General features: G+C 38.0%; 1 protein-coding gene across 1 annotated transcript in view; it reads left to right on the top strand.

Moving 5' to 3' along the window:
• LOC103748931 (FSD1-like protein) overlaps window positions 1–12,659 on the top strand; it is a 50,767-nt gene that overhangs the window by 16,131 nt on the left and 21,977 nt on the right. Inside the window, exon 3 of the mRNA XM_029555298.1 lies at window positions 8,414–8,509. Within this exon, the coding sequence (XP_029411158.1) occupies window positions 8,414–8,509 (96 nt within the window). The remainder of the gene's footprint in view (window positions 1–8,413; window positions 8,510–12,659) is intronic.

The following is a 12,659-nucleotide window of genomic DNA, read 5'->3' as shown; positions in this document are numbered from 1 at the left end:
TTTCCAGTTTCACATTGAGGTCTTTGATCCATTTGGAGTTGACTTTTGTGCAAGGTGAAAGATAAGGATCTAGTTTCATTCTTCTACAGGTGGAGATCCAGATTTGCCAGCACCATTTGTTGAAGATGCTGTATTTCCTCCATTGTGTGTTTTTGGCACCTTAGTCAAATATCAGGTAGCTGAAATTGCATGTACTCGGGTTTGGATCTTCAATGATGTTCCATTGATCTATGTGCCATTTTTGTGCTAGTACCATGCTGTTTTATGACTATAGCTCTGTAGTATACTTTGAGATCTGGTATAGTAATCCCCCTAGCATTGCTCTTTGTGCTCAGGGTTGCTTTGGCTATCTGGGGTCTTTTGTGCTTCCATATGAATTTAAGGATTTTTTTTTTTTTCTAATTCTGTGAGGCATGTCATGGGGATTTGATTGGGATTGCATTGAATCTATATGTTGCTTTCGGTAGGATGGTTGTTTTCACAATATTAATTCTTCCAATTCATGAGCATGGGAGATCCTTCCATCTCCTGATGTCTTCTTCAGTTTCTTTAATGATTTAAAAATTTCATTGTAGAGATCTTTGGTGTCTTTGGTCAGATTTATTCCAAGTTATTTTAATTTTTTGCAGCAATTATGAATGGAAGCATTTCCCTATATTCTTTCTCCAGTTGCTTGTTATTGGTATATAGAAAGGCTACTGATTTTTTGTAGAATGATTTTATAACCTGCCACTATACTGAAAGAGTTGATCAGTTCTAGGAGTTTTCTGGTGAAACTTTTGGGATCTCTTAGGTATAGTATCGTATTATCTGCAAAAAGTGATAGTTTGACCTCTTCCTTTCCAGTTAGTACTCCTTTACTTTACTTTCCTTTTCCTGTCTCATTGCTCTAGCCAGAGTTTTGAGTACTATGTTGAAAAGGTGTGGAGATAATGGATATCCTTGTCTGGTTCCTGATTTTAATGGGAATGCTTCCAGTTTTTCTCCATTTAGAATGATGTTGGCTGTGGGTTTGTTGTATATAGCTTTAATTATGTTGAGGTATGTTCCCTCTAGTCCAGTTCCCTCTAGGACTTTGAACAGAAATGCATGTTGAATTTTGTCAAAAGCCTTTTCTGCATCTATTGAGATGACCATGTGGTTCTTGTCTTTGAGTCCATTTAAATGATTAATAACATGTATTGACTTGTGTATATTGAACCATCCCTGCATCTCTGGGATAAAGCCTACTTGATCGTGGTGGATGATCTTTTTGATGTGTGTCTCTATGCAGTTTGCAAGTATTTTGTTGAGAAATTTTACATCTGTGTTCATTAAGGGTATGGGTCTATAGTTTTATTTTTTGGTTGTGTCTTTACCCGGTTTGGGTATTAGAGTGATGCTGGCTTCATAGAAGGAATTTGGGAGTTCTCCCTCTGTTTCTATCGTTTTGAATAAGTAGTATTGGGCGGAGGTCTTCTTTAAATATCTGGTGGAATTCTGCTCTAAATCCTCTGGGCCTGGGCTTTTTTCAGTTGGGAGGCTTTGTATTACTGTTTCAATTTCCTTATATGTTATGGGTCTGTTTAAACTGCTGATCTCTTCTTAGTTTAACTTTGGTGGTTCCCATGTTTTTTGATATCCATCCACTTCTTTTAGATTTTCAAATTTAGTAGCATATAGGTTTTTAAAATATTCCCTTATGGTCTGGATCTTTTGGGTGTCTGTTGTGATGTTTCCCCTTTCATCTCTGATTTTGTTGATTTGGATTTGCTCTTTCTTTTGGTTAACCTGGCTAAGGATCTGTCTATCTTGTTTAGCTTTTCAAAGAAACAGCTCTTAGATTCATTGATTCTTTGTAGTGTTTACTTTGTTTCTATTTCATTAATTTCTGCTCTGATTTTTGTTATTTCTTTTATTTCTTCTCTTCTGCTGGGTTTGGGTTTCATTTGTTCTTGCCTTTCCAGTGTCTTGGGTTGCAGTGTTAGGTCATTTATTTGGGCTCTTTCTGTTTTTTTTAACATAGGTACTTTCAGCTATAAACTTCCCTCATAGGATTGCTTTTAAAGTATCCCAGAGGTTGTGTTGTGTTGTATTGTTCTATTTGTTTAATTCCCGGAATTCTTTTTTTTTTTCTTAATTTCTCCTTTGACCCACTCACTGTTTAGGAGTGTGTTGTTCAAGTGCCACGAGTTTGTGGAGTGACTAGAGCTTCGTCCAGTGTTGATTTTTAGCTTTTTTGCATTGTGGTCTGATAGTATGCATGGAATTATTTCATTTTTTTTGTATTTGTTGAGGTTTGTTTTGTGGCCCAGTATGTGGTCAGTTTTTGAAAAAGTTCCTTGGGGTGCTGAGTACAAAGTGTATTCTTTGGTGCATGGGTGGAATATTCGAAAGATGTCTGTTAGGTCCATTTGATGTATGTTATCATTTAATTCAGATGTCTCTCTGTTTATTCTTTGTCCAGTTGACCTGTCTAATGGAGACGGTGGGGTATTGAAGTCCCCTACTATTACTGAGTTGGGGTTAATGTGTGTCTTAAAGTCCTATAGTGTTATTTTTGTGAATTTGGATGCACCAGACTTTGGTGCATACATGTTAAAGATTGTAATATCTTCTTGGTTAACTGCTCCTTTGATCAGAATAAAGTGACCCTCCTTATCTCTTCTGATTAGTTTTCCTTTGAAGCCTATTTTGTCAGATATTAGAATTGCAACCCCTCCTTGTTTCTTAGTGCCATTTGCTTGGAATATTCTTTTCCATCCTTTTACCTTAAGGTAGTGCCTGTCCTTGAAGGTGAGAAGGGTTTGTTGCAGACAGCAAAGAGATGGATTTTGTTTCTTAATCCATCTATTTAGCCTGTGTCTTTTGACTGGAGAGTTTAGTCCATTGATAATTTAAGGTTATTATTGAAAGATGTGTATTGGTTGCCTTCGTTTTGATTGCTGTTTGTGTTCTCTAATTTTGTGTTTCCTTGCTTATACCTTTGTTTATTTTCTTCCATTGCCCCTGGGGTATATTTGTTTCTCTCTCTACTCTCTGTATTGCTTCAAGTATTTTTTGAAGGGCTGGTTTTGTGGACATGTATTCTTTCAGGCTATTCATGTCATGGAAGATTTTTCTTTCCCCCTCAACTATGGTAGACATTTTTGCTGGGTATAGTATTCTGGGCTGGCATCTATTGTCATGTAGAACTGGAAATACCTTGGTCCAGTCTCTTCTGGCCTTCATAGTTTGCATTGATAGGTCAGCTGTTATTCCGATGGGTTTTCCTTTATATGTAACTTGTTGTTTTTCTTTTGCTGCTTTCAATATTCTCTCTTTGTTCTGTACATTGAGTGTTTTTACTATGTCATGGGGAGTTTCTTTTCTGATCCTATCTATTTGGTGTTCTGTGTGCTTCCTGTATTTGTATGGGAATGTCTTTCCTTAATTTCAGAAAATTCTCTTCTACAATCCTGTTTAAGATCCATTCAATACCATTAACCTGAAATTCTCCTTCCTCTATTCCTATGATCCGTAGATTTGGTCTTTTCGTGGTGTCCCACATCTCTTGCATATTCCATTCCTGTGTTTTTTTGAATCTTCCATAATCTGCTTGAGTGGTCCAATTCTTCAACTTTATCCTCCAATGTTGATATTCTGTTTTCCATTTCATTCATTCTAGAGGTGAGCCTTTCCCCTGTTGTTTCAAGTTGGCGTATTGAGTTACGCACTTTCTTCTTCATTTCTGCCTGAGTTTTCGTCAATCTTTCTATCTCTTTTGTGAATGCATTCAGCAGTTTATCCCTATCTTCTTTTAGTTCTTTGATGTGTTTGTTCATGTGTTCTTTAAATTTGTTGAATTCCTTGATCATGTTTATGATTGTTCTTTTAAATTCAGTGTCCTGGGTTATCACTAGGGCATTCTCCTTATAGAACTCTTCTACAGAGTTGGGAGAGTTTGGTGGGGACATAGTGTTTTGGCTTTCTATTTTTACTGTTCTTTCATTGTGAATTTCTTTTGTTGTTTATGATTCTGATATGAGAATTAGGTTGAACTATGCTTCTGATTGTGTTATCAGGGTTATGTAAAGCTGGTTGGTACAGGGTTCAGGTTCTTTCAGGTTTAATTTGGAGGGAACTGTTGGCTTCAGATCAGCTATTCAGGACTACCCACAGAAGCCCAATTCAGGTTCTAGTCAGGTACAGTCATGCTTCCTTCACCATGTGGAGGCAGGATCCGGGCACTCTGAGGTAGTCCCCTGTGTTCTCAGCCCCTGTGCCAGATGGAGGCTAGAGGGAGGCCAGAACTCTGCACTCTCTGGCAGTCTGCTGAGATCAGAGCTGCTGCACCAATGGAGGTTGAACCCCACCCTCTCAGGCTGTCTGCTAGGATTTCAGCCTTTGCCTACCAAAGCCAGATCTGCCCTGGGGCCTTGAGAGGGGCCTCAAGAAATCCCAGGTAGGGAGATGGTATGGTGCAATAAGGGGAAGCTCACCACTGTGTGGAGGCTGGATCCCAATGTTCTCAGGCAGTCCCCTGCATTCCCAGGACCTCTTTCAGTGGGAGGCCAGAGGGAGGCCAGAACTTGGCACTCTCTGGAGCTCTTCTGAGATCTGAGCTGCTCCACTGATGGAGGTAGGCACCCACCCTCCCTGCTGTGTATGTTTTTTAAATAGGGTTTTCATGTGTTAATCTGTTACCCAGGCCTTGAATTCATGTACTTAAACAATCCTCCTGTCTCTGCTCATCATACAGCTAGGACTTCAGTTGTGTGCCACCATGCCTGGCTATATAATTAGTGAATACTGCTTACAAGTTGAAACAATATTGAGCTATATTAGATTAAGTAAAATATCAGCAGCAAATTTCACCTGTTTCTTACTTTTTTTGTGTGGTGAGTGTTGGCTCATGCTGTGTTTTTGTTGGAAAGTGCTGCTCTAAGAATGAGAACATTGCAGTTGGTAAAGGCTGCATTATGACTTCTAACACCATTATTAGACAAGATTAATTAATTCTCAGCAGGTGGATAACTCTTAGTGCTATAGAGAATTTATTACGAAGACCTGATTAAAATTAGAGCATTTTGGTATGTATAACTGTATTCAATAAATAATAGGAGCTTTAAAAACACAGGCTTTTCATTAAAGAAAAGTCTTTGGAGCTCATAGTTTGCATAGCAGAAACAATATACCTCTGTCTCCAGAGTTTTTGCTGAAAAACTCTTTCAGAATTTGCTATGAACATTAAAGAAATGCAGGGAAATATTTTGTGTTCCAAGAGTTTTCTCTCTGTGAGCTGGCTCAGCGGTTTAAGAGCACTGCCTCTTTCCAGAGGACCCAGGTCTGGTTCCAGCACCCACATGGCGGCTACCAACCATTGGTAACTCCAGTTCCAGGGGATCCAGTGCCTTCTTCTGACCTCTGCGTGCATTGCATGACTCAGGTGCATTTACATTCATGCAGGCAATACACTCATAAAAATAAAAATAATAAATAAAATGTTAAAAAATGTTAATGTTTTCTCTCTCTGAACTAGATTGACCTCTTGTCTAGTATTTCACATTTTTATGCACGTGAAATTTCCTTTCATTTTTATTAAATAAGCATGATTATGATTAACACTTTCTTGCTAGACTGCATCCCTTGGGACCTGGGTCTTTCCACAGGATAAGATCACTTCCCAAAGATTCCTCTACCTCCGTTCCAGTTCAGTATTACTATCTTTATCCTAAAGTGTGCTGGGTGGGCCTAACAGTGAACAGAGCTTAAGTTCAAGCTGTGAGTCTTTACTGTGGAACTTCCGGAAGTTGTCCTTACCGTTAAAAATGTAAAACAAATATTAAAAAAATATGTCATTCATCATATGTGTATGCCAAATGATAGGTCAATTAATTAGATTTAGAGGTAGTTTTTCAACGTGATTAGAACATGGGCTTTGGAATGAGATTGAGTATATCTTCCTAGCGCTGTAATTTGGGCAACAGTTAGTGGTCTGTTTTCTTATCTCTAATTCTGTATAACCCTGCTGCTAGTCAGCTTTCTGTTACTGTAATGCATACCTGCAGTCTCTTAGAAGGGTTTACTCAGGCTCATAGGTTTATAGGTCTCAGTCCTTGTTTTGGCCCTTTTGCGTTTGGACCTGTGGGGAGGGCTGTCATGGCATGGATCATATGGTAGAGCAAAACTCACTTCATAGCTGAGGAGTGAAGGAGAGAGAGGAAGAGATTTGGGTCCTACCATCTCCTCCCAGAACATACTTCCTATGATCTACTAGCCTCCACATCTTAAAGTTTCTGCCACTTCCCAACAATGCTGCTCTGGGGGCCAGAGTTTAAGATGTGGGCCTCTGAGAAATATTTAAGATATCTGAACTCTAGCACTTGCCCTTATGAGAACAGATCAGAGGCAGAAGCAGTCCATTAACCAGAAAGAACCTGATCATATTGATTGATACCCACTATAAACAGTCTGAGGATTGCAGTACTGTTCTTACTGTTCCCTTGCATTGTTCCTAAATACACATATAACCTGGCGTTGAAGAGTGTGTGGAAGCCTCTTTTCCCTTACGTTCTTTGATGTCCTTTTCTACATCTTTCTGTGTAAGTCCTGTGGCCCTGCTAACTGTGCCTACCCCTCCCTGAAGTCCTGGCTCCAGTCAGTATTCTGCTGTTGTCTGTATTCAAATCTTGGTACATGTTTCTGGGAGAACACCAACAGAATAAAGAGCTAACTTTTGCTGCCCTTGGTCCTTTTTCTTAGCATAGGTTCATTGTATTGCTTTATTAAAATACCACAAGGATGAGGATGGATTAAAATAGTATAGGTAGGGGAACACAGGCTGAGCCCAGGGAAGATAGTACCTCCTTACTCCAATGATTATGAAAATTAAATAAGGTCTGTTATGATTGTTTTTAACTTTCATTAATGTTTCATGGATGTTTATAAAAATCTTATTCCTCATTCTTATGTTATGTCCTGGGCTTTATATATAACCTTTCAATCAATATCTGACTGTGTTTTGAAGGGAAGATTGGTCCTACAGAATTTCTTTTTTGGTCCTACAGAATTTTATAGGCTTTATTAAAATATTTAAGTTTTGGGGTTGGGGATTTTGCTCAGTGGTAGAGCACTTGCCTAACAAGCGCAAGACCCTGGCTTCGGTCCTCAGCTCCGAAAAAAAAAAAAAAGGCAAAATATTTAAGTTTCTAGGTACTTAGAAGAAAGTATCACATGGAAAATATTATAAAGGAAAAGTACTTGCATTTGAGTTTTTACTGAGATGATTTTTTGTTTGTTTGTTTTGTTTTTCTTATGAAGTTTCTAAGCAGCTAGAGCTGTTAGGGCTTTGCTGTCCATTATGACAGTGCTGATCAAAATGGAAATTAGCTAAAGGAAGGTATGATCCAAACACATTACATGAGTATCCAAGAATGACATAAGGAAGCCCATTATTTTGTACAATTAATATACACTAATAAGAAAGAAAAAGCCAAGAATGCAAAGTAAGGAGAGATGACTCAGCAGTTAAAAGCACTGGCTGCTCTTGCAGTGGACCGGGGTTCTGTTCCTAGTACCCACATAGTGACTAACAACTCCAGTTCCATGGGATCCAATGCCAGTGACATCTTCTGACCTCCGAGGGCATTGCACAACACGGGTGCACTTACACACATGCAGGCAACACTCATACATGAAAAATAATTTAAAAAATATTTTTTAAAAAAAGAGTGGAAGCTGGGTGTGGTGGCGCACGCCTTTAATCCCAGCGGATCTCTGCGAGTTCAAGGCCAGCCTGGTCTACATAGTGAGTTCCAGGACAGCTGGGGCTACAGGGAGACCCTGTCTCAAAAAGACCAAAAAAAAAAAAAAAAAGAGTGGAAAGTAAATTTAGTTGCTTACTTGTGCTACTAGGCTTCTTGGCATTGATTATCGGTATGTGATGAGTGGCCATATATGTAGGATATTTTTTTCATAAAAAGTATGGAATAGCATTAACCTAGAGTATGAGAAAATTAATCAAAAGTTTTATTTAAATTGGAAGCATTATAACAATCTAGAATATTTGCTACTAAAATTGTACGTTTACTATGAATCTGTAGCTCATCAAATAATTAATATTCTAGATGTAGATTGGTTACCTAGCCCTTTATATGTCTATAATTGTTTTTATACTGTAAGTAAATAAAATATTGATTTTCAGTGTCTTTTTCATTTTTCATGCCATGGTGCTGTACCAGAAGCTCCCACTTGTTTTAGCATCATGGCCTTGTGTGGCCTAAACTAATACTATTTTCAGTGTTCCTTTCAATCTGAAATGTATTATGGTGATGGCATTGCATACTAGGAAGTAGAGACTAAAGCAGGGCAGGTCCATAGCAGTTTCTTAGTGAATGATGTTAGAAGATTTATATTCTTTGACTAAACCATAATATTTTATTTTAAATCCTAGGAAGCTCTACAAAGGATCATTTCAACTTTGGCAAATAAAAATGATGAAATTCAGAACTTTATTGATACACTAAATCACACACTGAAAGGAGTTCAGGTATGGATCTTTTTATTTCAAATTGTATGGGTTTATCACAGTGAATGAAAGCTAAGTAAAATATGAAGTATAAATAGACTCTGTCAGTGCTAAGTTTTAAAGTAGTGCAGGTGAGAAGAGAAGTTTTAGATGACAGGTGGTGTAAAAGGCTTTCTTGCCACTCCTGCATTCTCCAGAGAGAAGGCACATGGCAAGGAAGGAAAATGGTGTTTCCCACCAAGTACTGAAATGCTTACTTTTGTCCTTTCCTATTTGATGTTTTTCTTCACTAAGAGGAAATGGTGCCTTTTCAAAGTACTAGAAAGCAAAATATTTCTTCTACATTAGGTAGTGGGAAGGAAAAGTAGATTACAGGAACTGAATTGAAGACTTGAATGAAAGTAAAACTTAAGAGCTGAAGTGCTCAGTTAAGAGAGAGGAAAGATTAAGGAAATGGTCCAGATTTGGGCAGATAACCTATACTGCTAGGGATCAAGCGTTGATTGTGGAAAGGAGTTCAAGATAATCTGACAGTTCTTAGAAACATATAAGCTATCAATACTGAATTGGGAATAGAAAATAGAAAAGCTGAGCAGACCTATAACAAGTAAGGAGATTGAATTCAGTCAGTGGTTTAAAAGTCTCCATCAGAGAAGAGGCTAGAACTTGACGACTTCACTCTTGAATTTTGCCGAACAATTAGTACCAGTTTTCCTCACACTCCTAAAACATTGAAAAGGAGAGAGTACTTCTGAACTCATTGTACCTTAAAAATGAAACAAGGACTCTTAAGTATGGGCTGTTATCTCCAAAGAGCCATAGGTGCAAAAATCCGTGATGGGCTGGGGTAGCTCAGCAAGAGAAGATCTTGTCACACAAGCATGAGGAGAGGAATTCACATCCCTGGAACCCACAAAACAAACCAGTAGGGTATGGCAACTTGCCTGTAATCCTAGCGTGCAAGACACAGAGACAAGAAGTCCTTAGAACAAGCTAACTAGACAGACTACCTGACAGGGTGAGCCCAGGGTTCAATGTGATACCTTGCCTCAATATGTAAAGTAGAGAGTGATCAAGGAAGACACGTGACATCAACACCAGGCCTCCACAGGTACATGCACACACACACACCCCTATGCACACACACATACACAAGCAAAAGCAAAAGCCCACAAAATGATAGGAAACTGAATTCAGTGGCATATTAAAAGCAGTGGATGAACTTGTACTGAGGGACATCTGGGGACACTAACTTGACTCAATAAACCTTAACACAAGTGATAGAATGCATGATATCCAGGAGGGGGCTATGGGAGGGTACCATTGGGGAAGGGGGTGTAAAGATGATTAAGATGTTCTGTATGAAATACACAGAAATTCAATGAAAAATTTACACACAAAAAAAATGTTTCTCATAGGGCTGGAGAGCTGGCCCAGTGGTTAAAAGCAGTGGCTGCTCTTGCAGGGGACCCAGGTTTAGTTCCTAGCACCTACATGGCAGTTAACTAACAGCTGTCTGTAACTCCAGTACCAGTGGATCCAACACCTTCTTATGATCTTCATGGGAATTGTACATGTTGTCCTTACCATGCTGGCAAAACACTCATACACATAAAATTTTTTAAAAATTATAAATAAAATATTTGTTTTAAAAAGGTCATTCACATGATTAAGTGGGATTTATCCCTGGGATACAGGGATGGTTCAGCATGGGTAAATCAGTTGTGATTCACAAGTATTAACAAAGTTAAGAACAAAACCCATTTGATTCTGTCATTAGTTGAAGAAAAATTATTTGACAGAATTCAACATCTTTTCACTATTAAGAACTGAAAACATCAGGTATAGGAAGATTGTACCTCCATTTGTCATGGAAGGCATTAAAGACCTTCCATGACAAACACAGCTAATACATACTACACATAAGACCAAAGAGTTGAGAGCTTTTCTTCCATCATCAGGGATACAACTAGGATGCCTACTCTCACTGCTTCTGTTCAGTCTAGTATTGGAAGACTTGATCAGAGCATTCAGGTGTGAAGAAGATAGTAAAGGTATCGAACTAGGAAAGGAAGAAAAGAAAAGAAATTGCCTAATTGGCAATAACATGATGGTATATATAGAAATAGTATACCAAAAAACTATTAAAACTGATAATAAAAGTTCAGTAAAGCTGTTCAGAATGCAAAATCAGCACAAAATTAGTGGTATTTCTATACCAGCAAACTATCTGAAAAAGAAATTAAAATAATTTTATTTACTGTGGCATCAGATAAATAAAATACTTCAATAAAAAATAGAAATCTATATGGCAAAAACTATAAAACACTGATGGAAGAAATAGAAGAAGATAGAAATGAATGTAAAAATTCCATTTTCATGGTTGATTGAATTAATATTGTTAGAACGTCCAGACTATTCAAAGCATCCTATATTTAGTATAATCCTTACCAGAATTCCAATACCATTTTTTTCAGAGATGAGAAGATTGTATAAAATTCATAAGGAAACATAGATCCTGAACAGCCAGGATAGCAGTGAGCATAAAGAATGTGGGGCATGATGCTCTCTGGTTTCAAAATTCATAATATGGCTATTGTGACCAAAACAGCATGGTACTGGCACAAAAACAGACACAGTGGCAAGCCTAGAAATAGACCTACATGTTCATAGCCAGTTGGTTTCCGACAAAGTTGATTTTTAGCACAAGTACCAAGAACACACAGAGGGACCAGGACAGTCATGTTAGGAGAACTGAGTATCCACAGGCAAAGGAATGAGATTGGAATTTTATCTCACCCTGCATATGAGTCAGCTCAGAATGGATTGAAGGTATACGTGAGACCCGAATCTGTGAAACTATTAGAAAAATATGAGATGGCTCTACGTTAGGTCCCCAAAGCACAGGCAATAAAAGCAAAATTACATTATATCGTTATAAAAAGCTTCTGTATAGCAAAGGAAATAGCAGAGCAAAGACACTACCCACAGCATGAGAGAAATTACTTGTAAACCATTCCCATATAAAGAGTTAATACCCCAGACATGAGGAATGAAATAACAAGAGAGCTGTTGAATGAACAGTGGGCAAAAGACCTGAATAGACATTTTTCAAAAGAAGAAATAACTACTACATATGTTAAAATTTTAACTACTACATATACTAAAATTTTCCCAATATTTCTAATGATGAGGAAATGCAAATTAAAATCACAATGAGATATCATTTCATATCTGTTAGAACAGTTTTTATTGAAAAGACAAATGATTATCAGGCACAGTGGCACATGCTTATAGCCCCAACCACTTGAGAGGCTCAGGCAGCAGAATCACTTGAACCCATTAATTCAAGACCAGCCTGGGGAAATAGTGAGATCCTGTCTCAACCCCCCCCCCCAAAAAAAATCCCTAAAGATAAATATGTTTCACCAGGATGTATTGAAATTGGCACTCTCCTACCCTGTTTGTGGAGTGTAAAATCACATGGCTGCTATGGAAACAAGTATAGAGGTTACTCAAAAAATTTAAAGGAATTATCATTTGATCCAGCAATCCCTGTTCTGGGTATATTCAAAGAATTTGAAATCACCACATGTGTGCTGCAGCACTATTCACAACAGCCAAGAGAAACAGTCATGGTGCCTATCAGTGGATGACTGCGTAAGGAAAGCATATACTTAGAGTACTATGTAGCCTTTCAAAAGGGAGCTGTCTTCTGTTGACAGCATGGATGACTCTAGAAGACATTCAGCAAAGCCAGGCCTAGAAACATAGGCTTTGCGTGGTATCACTCACCTATGGCATCTACAAATGTTAAACTTAGAGAAGCAGAGAGCATGGTGGTTACCAAAAGCAGAGAAAGTGAGGAGGATGGAGGAAAAAGGATGTGTTGGTCAGCAGGTAGGAAGTTCCAGCTAGGAGAAATGCGTGTTAACTGTCCAGTGCACAGCATGGTGACCATTATTAATAACACAGGGAGTGTTTCAGAGTTGCCGAAGATTTTAAACATTCTCACCACAAAAAAGGTAAGTAAGGTAATAGTTATGTTAACTGGTATGACTTCAACTTTCTACTGCATGTACGTATGTCAAAACATCACACTGTACCTTGTATATATATAATTATTTTTCTAAAAATAAAATAAAATGTAAAAATATGCTAATGCTTTTCT

Source organism: Nannospalax galili, unplaced genomic scaffold (assembly GCF_000622305.1).
Source record: "Nannospalax galili isolate Female #2095 unplaced genomic scaffold, S.galili_v1.0 scaffold105, whole genome shotgun sequence".
Lineage (NCBI taxonomy): Eukaryota > Metazoa > Chordata > Mammalia > Rodentia > Spalacidae > Nannospalax > Nannospalax galili.
This window is presented reverse-complemented; position numbering and strand designations above follow the sequence as displayed.